This window comes from Notechis scutatus, chromosome 2 (assembly GCF_049901735.1).
Source record: "Notechis scutatus isolate UNSWTSFEM ecotype Mainland chromosome 2, rNotScu1.2, whole genome shotgun sequence".
NCBI lineage: Eukaryota > Metazoa > Chordata > Lepidosauria > Squamata > Elapidae > Notechis > Notechis scutatus.
The window spans coordinates 207,365,123-207,387,524 of NC_142010.1; the positions used below are offsets into that span (position 1 = coordinate 207,365,123).

Genomic DNA, 22,402 nt, shown 5'->3' on the forward strand with positions numbered 1-22,402 from the left:
CCTCTGATCTGGTTCAGCAAGATGGGAATGCTCCGGGTGCCATAGGCCAAGGAATGCTGGTTGTCTGGGCCTAGCAGATGTGCCTTTCTGCTGCAGCACCTGCCCTATGGAACATTCTCGCTGTATATTTTGATGCTTATATTTGAGATGGGAATTGTTTTCATACATTTTAAGATTGCATGTTACCCAGAGTTACTTGTTGAGGTAGATAGGTAGCTATGCAAACTGAATAATTAAATAAGTAATTCTTGCAGTCGTTTCATTACCAAACAAGATAACATCATCAGATATTGGTAATGAAATGTTTGCGACCAAATAAGCAAGCTCAGAGAGCACCAAAGACCCCATAGAAAATATTCTCTTCTCCTGTTACAACGTGACTGTGTCTATTAAGTCAACAAAATTAATTTGCATTCACAGGTTTTTTTAAAATGCTGATTCAAAGAAGTACACAAAACACATAAAAGTACTGAGAATGTAACCAGATTTTGCAAGTAATTGTTGGAAAATTGATTTGTATAATAGTTTTATTACATTTGTTTATGTAATAATTTAACTTATCAGTGGTATCTTTATGTAAATGGGAAAAAGCAACCACTGAGAACTCCGGAAATTTGTGTACCATTAAAAAAGTTGGTCAATCAAAGTTGCTGAATTAGTGATAAGTTCCACCCATCCTAGTGGACAAAAACAGTAGGCATAAAATTGGCTTTACATAATTTAAAAAACAAAAGAAGGCCTATGCCTTTTAGCCCTTTAAGTTAGATCAGATCAAGAGGCAGGACTAGCAAAAATTCTACGTATGTCTGTAATAATAAGATGTTCACAAATTTTGAAAACCTGTCCAAGTTTCTCTTGCTTCATTTTGAACTAAACAAAATTTAAATGGGATAGTTTCAAGTTCTCTTTCATACTTCCCTCCAGGGGTGGGTTTCTACAGGTTCGCACCTATTCGCTAGAACCAATTGTTAACATTCTAAGCAGTTCGGAGAACCAGTTGTTAGAAGAAATTACTGGCCTAATCCTGTAAGGCAGGCAGGAAGGAAACATTCTGGTGTTGCTTACAGAAACTGCCTCTCCGTTAACCCTTATTACATTCTTGGCAGGACTATACTTCCTGTCTCAGGAACGTCTCTGGAGTTTTTTCCCCCTCCTTTGCTGGTACTTTGCTTGTGTGGAGTAACCATTCAAAGTTACAATGGCACTGAAAAAAGTGACTTATAACCATTTTTCACACTTACGACTATTGCAGCATCCCCACAGTCATGAGAGTCCAGGCGAGGAGATGCGTGCCTCGATGTGAGTAGTGTTGAGTTGGCCACGCCCAGCCAATAACATAACCACCAAGCCACGCCCACCAACTAAGCCACGCCCACCAACTAAGCCATGCCCACAGAATCGGTTGTTAAAAAAAATGAATCCCACCCCTGCTTCCCTCCCATACTTCCCTCCCATGAATGTGCCAACTTGCTCATTTTTTCCTTGTTCCCAAAGTCAGCTCTAATTCCTTTACCCCCTCAGTCTAAGATCTCAAGGAAAAATATCCATCTCCAATCCGTTTGTGTTATCACTCAACCCATTGGACATCATGAACTGGTGCTAGAGAGACCCTCTACATCACGGGTGTCAAACTCACATCGTCATGGTGGCATCATGTGTTATATCTGTTCTGACCCAGCCTTAGCAGAAGCAAGAAACAGACTCTGTCATGAAAACTCCCTCTTTATTTACCTCTAGTGAATTAATTGCATTCACCCATCAAAAAATCCAGGCAACAGTCCTTCAAAGAGTTCACTGCAGTAACAGACCTTTTGAGTTCCTTGCGATAATTGCAAAGCCGTAAGCTCCCAGTGGGAAAGCTGCAAATTTAGTTCTGGCAAGCAGTCTCTGTGACAGGAAACACGGTGAGCAAAATCTTCAGAAAGATGAACTGTTGTCTCCTACGACAACCACTCCCCTTTCCTTCTATTTATTCACCAACCAGGAAGGGGTCATTCAGCGTCCATATGTGCTTTGCTTCCTGAGTCAACTCCTTGACCTCCATTGTTCCCTCTACTAAAAGCTTTGTGCATACGTGTGTCTGGAACAGGCTCCAGCTGTTCTTCTTCCTCACTCATATCAGCCTCCAAAGGCAGCTGCCTCTCTGGTGGTTGGGAAATGTTGGATGGCCCTGGCTCTATCTCTGCATCTAACACAGAGTATCAATCACAGCCTTCCCCAGAAGAGCTGGTGAGCCATAACAGTATCAGGACATTTTTCCAGCCCACCGGCTACGAGTTTGACAGCCCTGCTTCTAGATAAAATCTCTATATGACTCTAAAGCTAACATGGTGTTCAAGTGATTAACACTTCTCAGACTTATGGGTAGCACAAAATGAAAATAGGGAAATGGGTGAGTTTTGTATAAGTTAAAATATTAAATAAAATAATTTGGGGCATACAGAGTTGCATTATAAAGTCAAATACACTGGCATGCTATGAAAGAGCAAGTTAGTGATCCAAATGTTTAACCAAAACAAGGGGGAATTTTGCTATAAATCCTTACTTACTTAGCCATGGAAATCACTGAATAGTTATCAGATAGTAACATGGAGGTGGGATGGAGATAAGGTAGGAACTAGATGTAGTTATAGGCTGGAAAGTGTGAAATTCTTAGTTGAGTCATTAATTAACTAATGGATCTGGGATATCTTCCAAAACAGAAGTGGCATTTTTTCCGGGTTTAAACTGAACTTTGAGGGGCATCCCAGTAGCTGCACTATAAAAATTAAACTGTGGGATCAGGTTAAAAGGTAAGTGATTAGGTTTACATTTAATTGGATTATACTTCAGTATTTAATAAATTTTCCCTCCTTCAATATTTTTAAAATACCATAATTTGGTAATAATTTTTGGAAGTCTTGGAGATGCACATGGAAAGTCTACAGAAATGAAGAATATTTTAGGATTACGATTGTGATTATTTTGCAATAAGAGCCAGTCTTTGGACCTATTAAATCCAGGCACAGAGTATCTCTGAGAATAGAAAAGTAGGCTTGGAAGACTACATCTTTCAGGCAACAAGGCAAAAGCGACAAAGGCAACTATTTAGTTCAACATATCTGGAGGGCAACTGGTTAAAGAAGATTAAAATACAACAATCGTGGCACTATTTTCATATTATGATAGAACTTTCTGGTTCTACATTCCTTTTCACAAACAAGGTCAAGTGATACGAAGATTTTAGGTGAATGTAAGAAAAGATCAAACACTTTTTCAGTATTTGTTATCATATTTGTCAAGGAACCTGGGCCAAATGTATCCAATTTTCATGGGAAATGGATAGACAGCCTGTCTTGTTAGTCCTGTTGTTACTTTTAAGAAGGATGTTTCCAAAAATACATGCATGGTTCCACCATCAAAGACGAAACTCTTGTGAGGGTTTTGCAAGTAATGCCATGACAGCACAATAAGGTAGCCACAGGAAACAGTAATATATACATTTGTCTGTATTATGTATATACAGTAAAAAGAAGAGGCCCATCTGTACTTATTGTTGTTGTCATCATCATCATCGCCATTGTCAGCATCATTATTTATCATCCTCCCACTGTAATTGTTTTTAGTATTGATGGGTTTGCTGCTATGAATGCTGTCAAAACTCAGGTTTATTTAGGGCAGCAATCTTCAAGCCACATCCTTCAGAAAAGCCTTCCAACATGCTGAGATGAGTCCTTGCGATAGTGGATTGAGACCTGAGACTTTGATTTATAGAATGGATATAAATTATTATATATGTCCTTGTCTCTTTGCTTAAATATTTGGGGGTCTATTAGTATATGACAGATACAGTGTAAATATTCTGAATGAACTGGTGTCCCTATTAAGCCAGCCCAACCAGAAAGCTGCATACGTGAAAATTCATGTTTAAAAACTCTACAGTGTAATTCCTGGTTATACATTGAGTCCAATCAACATTTTTCTGAGATAGAAAATAAATTACTAGCACAGATGAGGTATAATACAAGATAAATTCCTTATGCTGTTTTTCATAAGTATATAATAATCATGTGTAGAAAATATCAAGAGTACTGACAAAGCTTTCTGCATTTTTTTCCTATGTTCCTGGCTCAGCAAATAAATTGGTAATTCACATTATCCACAATACCTGTACTTAAAAGTATTTGGAAGTGAGAAGACTCAGATTCAAGTCTCCTCTATCCATGAAGGTTCACTGAGTCAGGCAGGGTCTTTCAGTCAATATAAGCATGTATATGACTAAGCAGGTAGGCAGGCAGGTAAGTAGATACAGAGAATCAGGCAAAGAGACAGATAATTTTTTTCCTTTAACAAGAAACTCATTCAGAAAGTCAGCTATTACTGATGAGGTAAAATCTAGGATTGTGCTATGTACATTTATAGCAAGCAAAATCACTTGTTCATGTAGTAATAAGATAGAAGGATGAAATGGCACATTCCCTCATTCTAAAATTGTGCATTCTAAAACTCAAATAAAGGTAAATTGAATCAATTATCTAGGGTCAAGGAAAATAACAATGATTATTAGTGGAGGAAAATCTACTACTTGGATTACATGGAGTACTTGTTTTTGCAAGGTTATCTGGACAACTAAGAATGTGGCATTGTTCTATCTCTGGCACATGAATGAATTTCCCATGTCTTAACTCTCATTAAGCTGAGGAGCAGTTTAGATTAGAATATTGATCACATTTTAGAATATTATATGTGCATGTATTTTTGTATTTCTGTGGTTTTTAGCTATGGTTATTCTGTTCTCGAATGTCTGTTTTTAGTGACTCTGCTTCTTTGCTATACAACCTTCTTTTCTTATTTTTATCTCCATTCACAGCCACATTAATCATGATAAAGAGATGTTTGGTCATGTTCTCCTTGTTTATGGTTTTATATTATTCCAATTTCAAAGCATGCATTGAGCCTGACAAGAAGGAAATGGGTATTATCCGGCTTAGAATTGAATTGAAGGCTTTATTTGAAGGAATAACTTTGACTGCAGAGGATCATCTGATTTCAGATGTGCATGTTTATTCTAGCCATTTTCATCCACTGCACATAGAAGCATTGTGGTTGATACTCATATTTGCAATGAAAAGGGAGCCCACTTTTACATTTTCAGAATGATTTTTAAAGATAAAAAAAAACTTTTTAATGGAACTATTCTTCTCTAGAGAAATACTTCTAAAAGCTTAATTTACAGAAAGATAGCAAAGCAAGGTGTCATAAAAACATTCTTCTTAAAGTCAAATGGACATCTGCAAACACTTGTCAAACAAACATATTTGTGCTGACACCACATCCCTAAATGACTTGAAAAATTCTCTTGGCATGTGTAATTGTGAACATGTGAGATTAAATGTATACAATCTAGGCAACTTGAAGGTATGTGGACTTCAACTTCCAGAATTCTGGGAGTTGAAGTCCATAACTCTTAAAGTTGGCAAGATTGGACACTATTGTGTACAGAAAAAAATTGCCACAGATTAATAAAGATGCCTGTATGCTTGTGTGCACATACCTACACAAAGTGAAACAACCTTAACTGCTTTATAGATCAATATTTTTAGCCCAGCACAGATGGTGACAATGATCAGGTCAAGTTCTGGTGTTCCCTATATAACACCTAATAAACATGTTTCTTGGGGCTCAGAGTTCCCTATCCTTCATCTCTACTCACTGCTTTTCTTTTCAAGTGACTATTGTTATGGCACTGTGTCAGCCATTTCATGAATGGACATTATTGACTCTCTCAAGGTAGTCCTAGTAATCCATGAGATGCTTATGTCTGAGAGTAGACCTATATGAATGATGGAGCCCATGACACCCACTCAAAGCAGGATATGGGTTCGGAAAGGTTTCTTCTGGAAGAGGTCAGTCTACATAGCATGTGGAGAATGATGACTTCAGAGAACAGACAAGAAGTTGAAAACGATATCCAAAGCAAGAAATATATCCATGTGAATTGGATGAGACAGTAAAAAAGTATCAGCTACCGTGAGAAAAATACCAAGATCTTACTCTATGCACAATCCTTGTTGGAAGTTGTAAAAAATATGGGACATCTAGTTGTTGGGTTATTTTCCGAAGTGATCACATAGATTAAATATTTTACTCAACTATTCCAACTAAATTCTTCTGGAACTCAAACCTGGCCCAGTCAGTTAAAATTTGAAATATATCTATGAAAGAATGAACATGTGGATGTAAGCATTTATTTATACTGAAACTCACAGATGAGAACTAAGGTTGTTCCCTAGTGTAGTCTCAATTGAGTTTCCCACCTGTTTCATAACCCGGTGTTATCACGTATGTACAAATCTTGTAAATATCTTGCCAAGAAAGGATTTAATTTGCTGAACGGATCTTTTATCAAAGAACTGAATACAGAGTACTGATTTTGTGGCCCCAAATAAGTATTGTCCATTTACTGAAAGATACTGGTTTCCTTGATGTTTATTCAGAGGAGGAGAAAGAGAAGAATGGAAGGGCCAGCTATATCTTTAAAGTAGCTCCTTTGACTTTCAGTGTACCTAACACACTGTGTTTATGTAACATTCCCTTACATCTTCACTTGTCAGGATTGCAATAACAGACCAATTAATGAAAAAATGTGATAAGTGATCTATGTGTGTGTTGGCAGTGTAAAAAACAAGAGAGAGAAACCTTGAACATTCCCAGTTCCTTAACAAGTTTTCCAATCCAGTCAACCTAGTGAATTGTAATCATATATTATCTGGTGAATATTTTTTTTATTAAAGTCTATTTTTGGGTTGGTTCATTCTGAACTCAAGCAGCTGCCTTCAGCTGTAGCTTTGTTGAATTACAAAAATTTCAACCAAGATACATCTGTACACCACATACATCTGTATGTGTTCAAGAATGAATCAACTCAAAAGCAGACATTGATAAAAAGAAATATCTAATGCTAATTCCTTCTCAACAGGTATGGATATTATCAGTACATATCTATTCTAATTACCATTCTGTGAGCTGGTTGTTTGGGTTTCAGAAGAAAAATAAGGAAGATACAGAAGCAAAAGAGAAAATAAATGGCTTGTAAACAGTATTTATTAAGCTATACAAAATGCATGTGGATCAAAAAATAGAGATGATAGATAGATAATTATATTTAAAAACACATCTTCATTTCTTCTAAAGTGATTCCCATCTATCATTTAAAAAGAAAAGTATTATCATTTGGGTTAAATCATATTATTTACATACAAACAAAATAAAATAATTAACTAAAATTATATGATAGTCTGCTTTTATTTGCAGATGGGATACATACTAAATATTCATATCCCCATTTGTCTTGTTCATATCTAATACACTGAACTCTTTCCTAAAATAGTTCTATACAATTATTTCCCACTAAAGCCATTGTGAAAATAAAATCAACAGTATAAATCATGATGGAAATAACAGTGCTTAAAAATATGCATCAGCAAGTAATGGAAGCAATAAAAATGGATAAACAAAGCAAAATGAATACATGATTTTAAAAAAAAGATACTGAAGGACTCTTTTCATGCATGTTTCAAAATCTTGCAATTAATCAAGTTGACTCCTGCTATAATTCTTGCCAGATTCTCAAGCAGGCTCACCGAGGCGGATAAGATGTTATCTTTTGGAATGCTCTGTCAAAAGACCTATCACAGTTTCTTGTACTTTGTTGCTCTGGAGCAACCAAAATGGAATACACTGTACAAATCGTGCCTTTATCAAAAGAAGGAGAAGGAGAAAAACGATTAAGATTAATTTAATTAACGATCTCACACTTTTATAAATTAGAACAGCACAACATTTGGTGCACTATAGCAAGAGTAAGCTAAAGGCATTTGGGGGCCAGAGGCAGAGCTTCAAATCTCCTGTCACCGGCATTGCCATGCATGGCACCCAAATGCAGTCAAGTTACGGTGTTATATTTAACACCTTTCCCTGGCAGTGAAAGTACCTTTTACAATACAGTGGAAACAGTGGTGGTGGGATTCATTTTTTTTTCCTTACTGGTTCTGTGGGCGTGGCTTGGTGGGCGTGGCAGGGGAAGGATACTGTAAAATCTCCAGTCAGAGATGGTATTTGCCGGTTCTCCGAACTATTCAAAATTTCCGCTGCTGGTTCTCCAGAACTGGTCAGAACCTGCTGAATACCACCTCTGATTGGAAAGCTTGTATTGTTCCTGCACATTTATGATTCAGCTCACCTCTCAGCAAGCTTGCTTTTCTGGTCCCGCTTGTATATTCTAAGTACAATAGATATTTAAATAACATTGTCCCATCCAGATGTTTTTGATTCCCTTTGCCATAACATCCAAGCAGCACATCCACACTTATGCTGGTTGGAGTTTATAGTCCTTAAAGTTTATCATGTTTGGAAAGTATCAAGAAACAGTTTTGTCTATGAGCGATAGATCCAAGATCTTTCTTTAACCAAAAGCACCAGGACTTGTCTGGTTACAAAGAACATGGGATTTTCTACATGCAAAGCATGTGATGTAAGGTAGAGATCTTTCATCATTATAGTGTTATAAACATTCAGATGCAAATCCATAATCAATATGGATTTGGTAAAACACCAAAAAGATCTAAAGTTTTCTTCAGTATGGCATAATACAAAATGTATTTTCTAAATTATGAATGTACAACTCCAAGTTTCTGCACCATACATGGCTCTCCGCTTTTTTACAACCAATTTAATTTTCAGATTTAAAAAAAAAACAGATATAAGAGGCAAGAGTTAATTTTAAGTCTGTGATAGGATTCTTCACAAATCTCAAAAATTCAATGTGGTATTTGCATGACCATATAAAATCATATAATATATGGGCAGGCAACTGGTTTTCTTCCTAAGAAGACTAGTTTTGGAGTGTGAGTTACTGAAGCTAAAATTAAACTTAGAGCATCAGTGTCTTATATACTGCTAGTTAAAACTCAGAAAAATCTTTTGCAGCTTTTCAGACTAACAATTTTTTTATTAAAAGGCATGAGTTTTCATAAGTTATAACTTGCTTCAACAGATGTGATCATCATCAACTTAGGCCTTTTAATAAAATGCATTAGTTGGGGGGGGGGAAATGCTACCAGATTCCTAATTTTTGGCTACCATAGACTAACACAGTACAAACTGCTGCCAGAGTAGTGTTTCTCAACCTTGTCATCTTGAAGAGTTGAAGTCCACAGTGAGCTGTGGACCAACTCCAAGAATTCCCCAGCCAGTCTTGAAGTCCTCACATCTTCAAGTTGACACGGTTGAGGAACACTGTGCTAGGGGAAAGCACTATATTTTTGTAAGCTAACTCAAATTCATAGCTGGTTATTACCAAGATTTCATGGGCTAAACATCCAAATGTTTCATCACCAAATGTAACATATCTCAGTGACTCTCGTGCAAACTCTTCTGCTGTTTTGGTGATCACATTGGGTTGCTTATGCATGATCATTGGAGTAGAAACCGCAAAGGGAGTCACTGCCTGAAATAAGGAGAAAAATAACAGACACTGTTTCAGATGTTGTAAACTGTAACATGTTCATACTTCATTGGAAAAAGAAGGAAAAGGAGGAGTTTTTATAAGCAGGAGAAAAGAAAACAATAAAAATTTCCAAAGCCCCAAACATGCAATCTATTCAGTTAATTTGATGCTTGTTGCAAAAAGAAAAAAAGAAATGTAATTACCTGTATCACAATTCCTTTTGACTTATATTCCACTTGAAGTGCTTTGGAAAATGTATATACAAAAGCCTAGGTAAAATTACAGAGAAATCAAGGGACAGCTTTAAAGAATATGACATTGATTGTACATATTTGTCAAATTATTTGGTAGATCTAAAACCTAATTTCATTCAAGGCCCTTTTTCAAAATCTTTCCATTTTTTCCTTCCTATCACTACCTAGTGCCATTGCTGAATAGTTCTTTCCTATTGAGAATATAGAAAGTTGCGCCCAAATTCAGATTAGTTAATTCAGATATAAAACACCCCTTGAGACATCCTCAATATGTATGTTAATTTGGAAAACAGGATTATCCAGGAATCCCAATCCCAAGAGGGCTACATATATAAAAACTGATAATTCTTTCCTTCTAGTGAACTGGGAGTTATTTTTATAACTAACATGTTCAGGTATTCCAAATAAACATTTGAAAAAGGAATAACAATTTAAGAACTGGGATAGGTAAACAAGCTTGCTGTCATAATAATGGGGAAGAAAGATGAAAGGGTTCAAAATAAAACTGACACAGTTTACCCAATTCTCCCCCTCTTGTTTTGGGCAAATCATATTTGTTTTCTAGTAACTTTTTTTTAAAGTAATGTGGGATTAAAACAAAAATACACTTTAGACAAAGTTTCTCCCTTTTCTTGGGACTTGCTTAATTTGTGCTAGCAGACTAACAAATAACTGTGTACATTAGCTGATAGGAAGTTGTCCTATATTCCTACTTCATCATTTCATGGGAGGAAAAAAAACCCCACTTTCTCTGGCTTTCCACTTTCTCTAACATCAGGGCTCTGAATAACCGTTGCAGAGATCATCACAGTCTTGTAATAGAGGTATATGATGTCTGATTTCGGCTTTTAGAAAAGAACATCAGGAATATCGCACAGTTGTTCAGATCTCCCTTTAGGGAAATCCAACTCCACTATGGCAAGGTATTTTTTAGTCTCATAAAACCAATAACAATAGATAGAATCTGAAATACAAAAAAAAATTCATGACATACCTTAGATGCAGAATAGATTGCATATAAAGGACAAGGAAAGGTGCCAATGGCTGATGAAAGGTTAAGAATTAGACCTTTTCTTCTGAAATGTAAAATGAAAATAACTTTTAGGTATTTTGCATGCACTAAACTAATATACTTACTCAAATTTCATAGAAGCCAGTACTTACCCAATCTCAATTTTCTTAGATCATTAAAGATTTATGGCATTTCATTGAACTAATAAGTATTTACACACACATATATAGGATAAGGACTGTAAGATTCTTGTCTTTCCTTTGATGTCCAGAGAAATCCATAATAAAAAAATCTGCCATAGTGTATATCCTTCAAGGGCAACCTGAAAACTTCTAGAATAACATTAACGAATGGGTTCAAATTCCTGGTGAATTTGTAGTTCATTAGCAGGTGCAGTTGCTTAATTTATGGTTAGAAGAAAATTGTCATGGAACATCCTTTCTATGATATTGGTTGGGCTGCATACGTTGAGCCTGTGACATGGCCTAATATCTGGTTTGCGACTATGCAGTACTCTGGAAAATGGTGTAATTCATGCCAACCCAAATCAGCCCAAAGTTCATTAAAATCGAAAAGCATCCCTGAAGAAAACAATAAATAAATAAATTAAAATGTGAAAAGTTGCTTTACCTTGCCACCATTTGTTTCAAAATGATTCGCGTCATCTAAAAAAAAAAAAGTATAATTAGAACTAGACCTCATAGATTGTTTGAGACAATTCAGCAAACATTGATAATATAGCCACCACAATGCCCTGAACAGTATATACTGATGTCCAAAATTGGATATTGTCTCTGTCTCTGTCTCTCTCTCTCTCTCTCTCTCTCTCTCTCTCTCTGTGTGTGTGTGTGTGTGTGTGAGAGAGAGAGAGAGAGAGAGAGTCATTAAATAGCTGATTGTAAGTAGCAAGAAAAACCTCTTACATCTTGTTAAAGTAAACTAATGAGAAATGATAGTCAGAGTTTTCCATGAATGCTTCCAGGTAAGGCTTTTGTTATGCAGCTATTGTCTGCTTATAACATTCAGAGTTTCCTCGACATTTTTCTTATTAGAAATAAAAATCAATTAAGTGGAAAACGCAGACTTGCCAATGTGGGAAGGTCCAATTCCCTGTCTCTGCTGAGGCTGCACTGAACGGTATTTTTGACAATTTGTCAAATCTAAAATCAAAGGGCCTATTTAGAAATGCATACAGCAACCAAAATATTTTGCATCTTTTGTCAGTTTGTTTTTGTTGGTTTGAACCAACAAAAGTGTTTGAACAAATATCAAAGCAGCAGCTGTCAGATTCTGTTTAGGGAATAAAACCATTTGATATCACTTAAAGATGTTTGGGGTAAGTTGTAAACACAAAGCTTAAGCAGCATTTTCTGATAGCTCAGAAGGAAATGTGATAGCAAAGGCTTTAGTGTCATATTATCAGCTAAAACTGCTATGAAATTACATCAGTTCAAGTGATGCTGCTTTCCCAAATTGCTAAGAAAGAAATTCTAGTTTTGCCAGGATAAGAGTCAAGAACTAAATGCTGCATTATAATACTTCTAAAAGGAAGGAAAAGATCAGCCAGTGATCTTTCTGCTGAAGTAAAGCTATTGTACACAAAGAAAGGATTTATGACAGATACACAAGAACAGTCTTATTACTGCCCACCGGCTAAAAAAACTGAAAGTTGACCTTCATGTTTACATAAATCTCAGCTGATTAAAGATAAGGACAAACAATTTTTCTATTGAAGGAGACATGATTAAAAACAATCCAATCATTTTGTATGGTGTTTGGAGGTGAAATACAGGTTTTAAGCCTGTTGGTGCTTTAAACTAGCACCCATTTTGTTTTACAAAGAACATTGTGAGAAATTATGCCAGTGAAAATCTACACTTTCCTACACTGCCTACAGGTAAATGATAAGCAAGAATACTAATATACCTGCTTTCACATATTTATCACTAAAATTGTTTTGTTTGCATGATGTAATGGGAAAGTAAAACTGGTATGTCCAGTTTTAGAAATTTTGTTTTGCTATCACGCACTTGTCATATTCAGTTTTAGCCAGCCTAAGTGAATACCCATTCTGAAGTCATGTTTCAACATCCAAAGAGGAAGAGAACCAGCATAAAAGCAAAGTGGAGGGACAGAAAATCCTTGGGTGCAAATGATATAACAGAAAGAGAAGAGTGGAGTAAGTACCACCCTTAATCTGTGGGATGACAAAGAGTTGTAACCCAACAACTTGTGGAAGGCCAGATATTGTCAATGTCTGTTTCTTTGCATTCAATTCAAATGTCATGCCTTACTTTTTGGCAAACAAACATAAAGAGCTGGTCTGGTTTTTTAATACATACCTTAGTGACAGACATGATATTGCAATTAATGAGGTCCTGTTGAAAATAATAAATGGATTACATGGCAGTTGTGTTGATTTGAAGAAAACAACATGCTCAGAAAATTCAGTTTGGCCTCAGTTTCTAGAATGAGATGTTTAAAAATCTGTTCCCACCAAGGCTAAATGAGCCTTCCTATTTCATGATAATTATACAAGATAAGCCAAACATTATTTAGCAAGATGGCTTGTATGTAGTACATCAGTCTTCCCCAACCTGACATTTCTCCTTTCTACAAAATTGGTATTTTGCTGCAGAAATAAACATCTTGACTGCCTACTATCCAAAACAACCAATTTGGCGATGTTCCATTACACTTCCTCAAACATCCAATTGTGTCCAGAAACGCATGTTTGATTCTAGTTAAAATGTCGAGCAAGAACAACCAAACCCACACATGCAGAGTTCAAATAAACTATTTTATTATGCTCTGCCTATAATACAGGAATTGCCCCAGACTAGAAGCCTTCTCTTGGGAACAAATAGATAAAACTCTGAGAAAATTAGGAGTCAGTCCTAGCCCTTTGGCATTTGTATAGTGAATCCAGGCTTACCCTGTGCTTGAACTCTCTCTTCATAAAAAAACAATTCAAGTGTCAATCAAGCTTCAATCAGAATTTAGAAAACTTGTTTATTGGCTACCTATATACTTCAACAAAACTTAGAGATGATCACAATAGAAATATACTAGAGCTATTACCTGAAACATTGTTTAAGCTCTGATAAATAAGAAAATATTTGGAAAGAAGCTGAACCTTGAATGCTGGAATATAAGGAGAAGAGGTAGTAAAACACAGTTGAGCTTACAATAAATACTCTGTGTTATAGCTCAACTCAATAAAGTATAATTTTATGGTCCTCGTGGAGTTGATTTTCTGGTGTGATCTACATAGTGTTGCTGATACTACATTTTGTGTGAAAACACAAATACATGATCTTATTACTATTATAGAAGAATCCTTACCTCATCTTTGTCTGGAATATTAAGAAAATGGCATGGAAAACGATTAGGTAGCATTCCAACATTGTTAACTAAGAAAAAAGAAAAGAAAAAGCAAAAAGCAAATTAGAATCGTGAAGTACAGTTAAACCATTAGAGCAGGGGTCCCCAACCACCGGTCCGTGGACCGGTACCGGTCCGTGGAACAAGTCCTACCGGGCCGCTGGCTTGCTGGGCGCCGCCATCTTGTTTTGATGAAAAAGTGCTTCCGGTGAGCTTTTCCGGGTAGAAAGCTCACCGGAAGCACTTTTTCATCAAAACAAGATGGCAGTGCCCAGCTGATGTCGGTACCAGGCCGCGCCATAAAAAAGGTTGGGGATACCGGGCCGCGGCGTAAAAAAGGTTGGGGATCACTGCATTAGAGCCTCTGGATCACATTGCAGCCCAAAGTCCCAATCTTTTGGTTTCCAGAACTCCTGCCTCTTAAGTTGTATTGGTATTTTTTTAAGGCAAAGCTCCATTTTTCTCTCCTGAAAAATGGGGGGGGGGAGAGACCCTTGCCTTTTTTCATGAAATAACCAGCTTCCTATAATAGGTTCCCAACCCTGACTGACGATGCTTTTTTCTGAAGATACAGAATACACAGAAACCATTCAGATAAACATGATTGTTGAGTGTTGTTTTTTAATAATGTCAGATCAACCATGTCTGTCTGATGAAGACAATTTAATAGTATCTAAATTTAAAAGATACAAGGAGAGAAACTATCACATACAATGTTTTCCTGAGTAATTTATTGGGATGCTTTTTAGTATGATTCAGGCTGAGCTATAGTACCAAGCAGCATTGGTAGCATATGTGGGCAACTTTTGGAGGGCTTTGGATGGGGTGGTGGTGGTTGATAAGGTTCTTCTGGTTCTTCTGGGATCTCTCAGTGGCTTTTGATACTATTGACCTTGTTGAACTGGCTCCAAGAACTGGGAGTGGAGAACACTATTTTGCAGTGATTCTCCTCCTTTCTCTGTGTTTGGTTGCAGTCAATGCTAGTGGGGAGGAGGGGTCCAATCCTGGGCCCCTATTATGTGGGGTACTTAATGACACAAGTCTCTCTCTCTCCCCCACTATCTAATTCATAAGAAACCACCGGGAGAGGTCATTCACCAACATGGGATTTGGTATCATCAGTAAGCTGGTGTGTAGATGATACCCAATTATATACTTCTACCCCATGCTGGGCAAGTGATGCTCATCAGGTGCTAACTTAATGCCTGGAGGTTGTAAGCCCTTGGATAGGAAAAAGCTGGCTGTGACTCAATCTTAGCAAGGTGCAGTGCTTGTGGGATTTTGGTCCATCAGGGTCAGAAGAACAGAGACTTCTAACTCTGGACAGGTAACACGCTCCTGTATAAAGAAAAGGTAAAAAGGGAAACTGACAAAAATTGCTTCTTATTAGTATTGCCAACCAAAATAGTGTTTAAAAAGCAAATTCTTTTCACTTGTCACTGGTTGCTTTTATTGATGGATGACTTTTAAAAAAAAACCTCACCAGAGTTAAAAAACAATGGTTACATGTAACTAATTCATAAAAAGGAACATCTCTTTGAACCAGTTTAATTTTTGGCGACTTCATTTTCCTATTCTTGGTTAACTTACCCAAAATTCCAATTTCTAATCCTTGAAGATTTTCTTCAATGTTTTCATAGATGTCATTATTTGTGAAGTCAGCTTGTATGATTTTCACAGTTCTCTTAGTCGTTTGTTCTGCATGGAGGAGAAGGAGGGGGGTTTATATTAATTTATTTTCCCCCTATAATTTATTTAAGTTTAAATAGATTAAATCTATGAGCACACCATAGTAGGGACCTTACCTGGAATATTACCTCCATTTAAATATATTTGGAGCCAATTTGCTGATTATGAGAATGGCAAAACCATTGGAAACTGGTTACTATACAACTTAATATCAGATATTCAATTAATTCTCACCCAGTGCTGGAAATCACACAATGAATAAGAAACAGCTTCCAAAATTTATTGTAACTTTGACTAAAATTTTATTTTAGCAAAATCTACATAAATTTTGTTTACCTTAGCAAATAAGCTTTAATATTAATAAAAGTTGGTCAAATCCTTAGTAATTAAGACACAAAGTGATCACATGTTGTGCCATGAATAAATCAATTTTTGTCTGCCAGCAGTTTATGGAGTTTTGCTATTAGATTCAGTAGCATTTTCTTGAGGAAGATAGAGTGAATCATGGGACAAGTTTACCTTCACTGTTGTTGCAAGGTTTCTTTAACTGATAACTTGTCAGTCAGAGGTGATATTCAGCAGGTTCTGATCAGTTCTGGAGAACTGGTAGTGGAAATTCTGAGTAGTTTGGAGAACTGGAAAATACCACCTCTGATTGGAGATTTTACAGTATCCTTCCCCCTGCCATGCCACCAAGCCACGCCCACAGAACTGGTGGTAAAAAATTTTGAATGTCACCACTGATGTAAGTTCAATAAAATTAGCTTTAGAACAATATAATGCATTATTTTGATCTATTGATCACAATGTCATTTGAAACATAATACATGTAGTTCTCACTTTCTGACCATTTGTTCAGTGACTGAAATTACAATGGTGCTGAAAAAGATGATTTGTGATCTGGCCTCAAAGTTGCAGCTGTCATAACAGCTGTGATCACTATTTGCGGCCTTCACAGCCAGCTGCCATCAAGCAAAGTCAATGGGGAAGCTGGCAGGAAGTTGCAAATTGTGGTCAAATGATGTTGTACTTAACCCACCGTGATTCACTTAATGAACTGCTAGCCCCAACTGCAGATTGAATGTAAGGATAACTTGTATAGGAAGCTATGATGGTTCATTTAAAAAATAAAATGAAATCTCACATATTTGAATTTAACTGAATTAATTCTGGCATCTCTACCCACGCATTATTCTAGAACTTAAAGCTTTCTGCATGCAGTATTAAACCAGTATAGTTCTTTCTCTCTAAATGTAACATTCAGTCAAATTAGACTTGAAAGCTTGCTCATTGTTTTGTATCATTTTTGCTGCATTCTAATGAAGAATTCTTCTGCTGTGAGGCTACAATGTGAACATGAGACATATTGGGCAAAGTTCCTTCTTTTTTAGATACTTACCAATTTCCAAGGCTACCTTCTCCATGTTTTTGAGTGACCGACTTATGAGAACCACGTTCAACCCATGCTTTGCAAGCTGAAAAACAAAGTTTAGCAATATTTAAAATTTGATGCTGAATTAATGGAGCACCTCCTATGTGAAAAAACATGCTTAAGTACTGTAAACTCAGTCCCGCCATTTAGAAGGACTGAGTGTTGTGGTTTGCCGGCAGCCTGTGCAGATGGCAGCAGAATTAGACAGGAATGGGGACCAGTCCAGGAGTCTGGGGAGGACTCAGATGAGGGTCCTGCGTCCAATGCAGAGATGGGGACAGGACCATCTGGGAGTTGTATGCTGACTGTGGAGCCTCCGGAGTCTGGCTGCAGCAAGGCAGAGGAACAAGGGAAGCCTGTTCCCAGTGCACGTGTGTGCAGAACTGCTAGAAGGCAAGAGCAGCTGAGACAAAAGGGGTGACTTGGGAGTAAGGCTTGGAGGTGGTTGCTCCTCCCCTAAGGTATAAAGGAGGTGCAAAGGTAGAGAAACCTTTGCAGGAAGCAAAGTTGTTCGCTCTGTTCAGATTAAACCTTGAAGCTCTGTGTGGACTTTGTACTTCAGTTGGTTTTTTTTTCCAGTTAATTTGGCATTTTAGTTGTTGGCAACAATTCAAAGGAGATAAAGGTGGGTGCTTATCTCGAGGGACTGTTTGGGACACATTACGGGGTGGGAATGAACATAATTCCCAGCATTGAAATAAAACAAGAGTTATTTTGACTAAGTGTGTGCTTAATTACAGTTTTAGGAAGCCTTGGTCAGAACACTGACCATGGGTGGTTGAGGGGGTATCTTTACATATTTACTGTGTAAAATTTAATAAATCTCTTTATATGATTTCATGGAGAAAATCAATGTGGTTTCTAGAACCAAAAATATTTCTGCATGTAATCAATTGATCAATCTTTGTATGATTGTGTTACAAAAATGATATCAAAATTTTCTTCTCTGTATGTAGAATATCCAAGATTATATTAAAGATTATACATTATAGGGTGACCATCAAAATACTTTGTTTTTTACCTTTTAAATTTTTTTAAGCTATTTTCTTTCCTGGTTTAAAAATATGGTGTCATAAAACTTAACATAAACATCTACAAAAGAAGCATATTGAGTTTCACCAGTTTGTTGTTTGGTATGTTCCAGCACACATAGGTCCCAGCTTCAGCTGGAAATAGCAATATTCTGTGCAAACAGGTGGCTTTCATCTCACCCTCTGGAACTGATGCCATGGAAAGCATCTGATGATAATATCAACTTATTGATAAAGAGCTTAATTCACTTCCTGGATTTGAAGCCATGCTTAGTAATGTCCATAGAAATCTTTATCATGAAGAACACAGTCTGTTTGTATCAAGTTGTTCTGAACCTAGATAATTATGATAGGCAATGGATTGTCCCTGTATTAAAGTAAAGTATTTTTAAAGTAACTTTTGTATTCCTGTTCTTATGCAAGAGGGGGCATGATGGCTCAATGATTAAAGACACTGAGCTTGAACCCAGGTTCAAGATGCAGGCACTGCACAACAGGGTGAGCTCCCATTCCTGCCCCAGCTCCTGCCCATTTAGTAGTTCGAAAGCATGCAAATGTGAGTAGATTAATAGGTACCACTTCGGTGAGAAGTCAACAGCATTCTGAGCACCTTTGGCATATATCCATGCTGGACACATGACCATGGAAATTGTCTTCAGACAATGCTGGCTCCATCGGTTAAGAAATGGAGGTGAGCATTGTGCCCCTAAAGTTAGTCATGATTCGATACCTTTTACTGTTATGCAAATTGATGGAAAAGAAATTACTTTATAAAAGAGTCCAATGCAAATAGAAATTTAAATGAATTGTCATGGTTGGGGCAGGGTTAGTTAATGTTGTCCTTCAGCAGTGGGGTGAATGGCAAATCTTTCACTCTGCCACCACCCTGCCGATGATCTATAGCCTACCTATAGTAGTTCTCAAATGTCAATTAAATCCAAAGAAAAAGGAATTTCTTTTTTCTACCATTCAGGGGCATGCACCAGAAAGGTAGACAGATTTACCAGTGGTGGGATTCAGCCGGTTCATACAGGTTCACACAAACCAGTTGTTAAATTAGCCACCCCCTTATCAAAGTGATTCCTGGGCGCTGTGCTGCAATGAAGAAATGGTACAACGGAGCGTCTGGTATGAGGAAAGGAGCTTTCCCTCCTTCCCTCATACTGGCCACTCCATTTTCAGTTTCTCCATCGCAGCACAGCACCAAGGATCCACTTTGATGGGTGTGTGTGTAATTTAACAACCAGTTCATCCAAGGTCAGGTTGCTTGTCCCGTATGTGCAGCAGAGCTGGAGGATAGGTATTGGCCATGCTGCCCACAACAGCCAACCTGACCTTGGGTGAACTGGTTGTTAAATTATTTGAATCCCACCACTGTATAGAACCACAAATACCATTAAGGCCCCTGTAACTATAATATTAGCTTTCCAGAAATGAACTGAAAAAAACTTGACACATCTTTGGCAAGGAAAAAATCTTTCAAGTTGGAAGAAGAATTTTGGCACAGTATTACTGATAAAATATTTACAAAGCATATGAGAATGTATTCTAATCTAAGCCCAAAATATTTGGTCATGAAATACATGTTTGCTACCTCCAAGGAGTAGGCTCTTCCAATTCCATCTCCTGCTCCAGTGATCACTAAAAAAAAAAGAATATAATCTTTAATTATCTTATTCCCTTAATATGTATATATTCCCCTCCCACTTTCATCTTCAGAGGTAAGACAGGTAGGGTCCTAGTAAATTGACCTAATTTATATTGGAACAGAGTTTTTACTACATTAGTTTTGAAACAGCATGGAAAGCAGCAAATGGAAAAATTTGGTGATTTGGTTTTATAATATGCATCAATCAAATTGCTTGTCTAAAAACTCTTTAAATTGCAGCCAAGGCTTTACTTGCTGGAAAGTGGAAAAACGAAGTTAGATTATTCAAAAGGTTGTATTTTAAGAGAGTTTGAAATTAAAGGCAGACATTGTCATAAAAGTAGTAAAAGCCTGAATACCAAAAGTTGGGAGAAAGTAAATTGTTACTTAATTTTTGGACCCTGCTTTAGGAAGATGACTCAATAATGTTTATTTATTATCTTCACCTGGATATAATAACAGATCTAAGCTAGAAACTATACAATACTATAGAAATTCAGCATATAATTGAGAAAATATTGTTTATAGAAAATATGGGAATAAGCTATCCAATCATGATATATGTAAAAGTAAAAATCTGTCCTTTTTCACTGAAAAATAAATATTGGTGAATTCAATGGGATTTTATATAGACATAGGAAATAACACCTTTACAAATGCTCTAAGTTTTCTGAATTACTGAACATCAGAACATCATGCTTTCAAAAAGACTTCATTCTAGGAGAGGGCATTTAGGATCGCAAAATAATTTTGCACTGCTTATATTGCTTATATTTGTTTCCTTCCAAGAGTTTACTTTGCAATCATGTTGTAGCAATTTTTCCTACAAAAGTACCCTTGTATAAAATTGTAAGAAAAAGAAAACCTGGAGCAGTTCAGCAAGCATACGCCTAGAATGGTTGTGATACACAATCCTACCAACTTCTAATAAGATAAGCTGTTTCTTTGGGTTTTTTTTTTCTTCTGAGGATACTTGCAGATTTGAATGAGAATTTTTTTTTTAAAAAAAGCAGTGGTTCTCAATCTTTTAAGTCTTCTCATCCAATCTTTCTCCATCCAATCCCTCTACCAAAGAATATAAATTCCACCTAGAATCTCTTCCCAAGAATGGCAGTTGTATGTTTACAGGTGGTCTAAGATACTAATCATTAATGGTTAGAATTCCAGTCTTATTCTGTGATTTATCCCACCATTAAGGAACTACAGCCCAGACAAAAGAAAATGTATTTGCATGTACAAAATGAGGACAGCTACAGAATCATACTGGAATAAAAATATACACACATATACGTACAAAGTAGCAATTACATTCTTGAAAAGCAGAACATTAAAAATATTATGAAATTGCATAACACAAACAAACAGCCAGTTGGACTCCATGCCATTACTTGCCTGTTTTAAACGTTTTCCAAATAAAGGAAAATCATTTTCTATGCTCCGCAGTCAAAATAGACAATGAAAGGAACCCTCTAGCAATGCATTAGGAACAATGAAACAAGTTCCCTATCTCTCTCTCTCGCTCTCTAATTCTCCAGACTTCCAGAGATAAACCATATGGAAAACTGATTTTTTAGCTCAGTAATATCTTTCCCCTCCACATTGTCTTATATAAGACTAGCAAAGATGCTCTTACCTGCCCATTCTCCCATTGAACAAAAATAAGATGAAGGCAAAAAATTCCATATGTAAGGAAGAAAATATTTTAAAAACCAAATGCACTTTAGCAGGAAAATGGAACAGCAGATGCCTCCAAGGAGAGCCAGAAGTGGCTGGAATTCATCCATGAGAAACTGATAAAAGAAGAGCTTGGACAAGTGCTGAAACAGTTCTTGCTTTTGTCCAGCCTACAACTACTTTGAAAGCTGGGCTGGCAGAAGAGAAATAAATATACCCAATCATAACTTCTGAAATAATTTGAATCTTGTTCCATGGAATAATACACTCAGAATAATAACAAAATGATGTCTTCGTCCTGATATGTAACAGTATAGAAGAAAAACAAACCAAAACATGAGTTTTAGAGCCAAGTTGATACTTTCCTTTTTTTACAAAAATAACTCAATGTTTGGGCTTCTTGGGATGAGCTCACTCCTAACACATGGAAACTGTCATGATGCCATCATCATCTGATGATCTGGTCTCTCAATTTGTTACTGAGGGTCACTGTTACCTCCTTGTTTATAAATTCACTAACCCTATTTAAGATTTTAATATATCATTTTATTTTTAGTTAGTTAGTTTAGTTTGTCAAGCATGTATGAGAAAACAAGTATAAGTATGAACATAACATATGAACATATAAGTATAAATGGGTATAAGTATATACATAATAAATGAGTACAAATAAATGGCAACAGTAGGACAGGGATGATAGGCATGCGGTGCACTTTATGCCAGCTCCCTTACAGACCTCTTAGGAATGGAGTGAGGTCCATGGCAGACAGTTTAAGGTTAAAGTTTTGGGG

The 22,402-nt window shown here is 36.6% G+C and overlaps 1 protein-coding gene across 1 annotated transcript; it reads right to left on the reverse strand.

The window, feature by feature from the left end:
* Positions 1-7,066: 7,066 nt before the first annotated feature.
* HSD17B3 (hydroxysteroid 17-beta dehydrogenase 3) lies at positions 7,067-21,777 on the reverse strand. The gene is made up of 11 exons (XM_026671600.2): positions 21,571-21,777; positions 19,884-19,930; positions 17,226-17,301; positions 15,728-15,835; positions 14,099-14,166; positions 13,096-13,131; positions 11,384-11,418; positions 10,736-10,817; positions 9,691-9,756; positions 9,338-9,487; positions 7,067-7,734 (listed from the first exon to the last, which is right to left on the reverse strand). Exons 1-11 carry the CDS (start codon positions 21,719-21,721, stop codon positions 7,639-7,641), a joined length of 915 nt encoding a protein of 304 aa, XP_026527385.1. The 5' UTR covers positions 21,722-21,777; the 3' UTR covers positions 7,067-7,638.
* Positions 21,778-22,402: the final 625 nt, after the last annotated feature.

Excerpts from the sequence above, each read along its gene's own strand:
- HSD17B3 (XM_026671600.2), bottom strand. The coding sequence starts at position 21,721 with ATGGATGAATTCCAGCCACTTCTGGCTCTCCTTGGAGGCATCTGCTGT. Across the intron at positions 17,302-19,883 it reads GAAGAGCCTACTCCTTGGAG|CTTGCAAAGCATGGGTTGAA; the intron begins GTAGCAAACATG and ends TTTGTTTTTCAG. Across the intron at positions 9,488-9,690 it reads CAAAAGGAATTGTGATACAG|GCAGTGACTCCCTTTGCGGT; the intron begins GTAATTACATTT and ends TCCTTATTTCAG.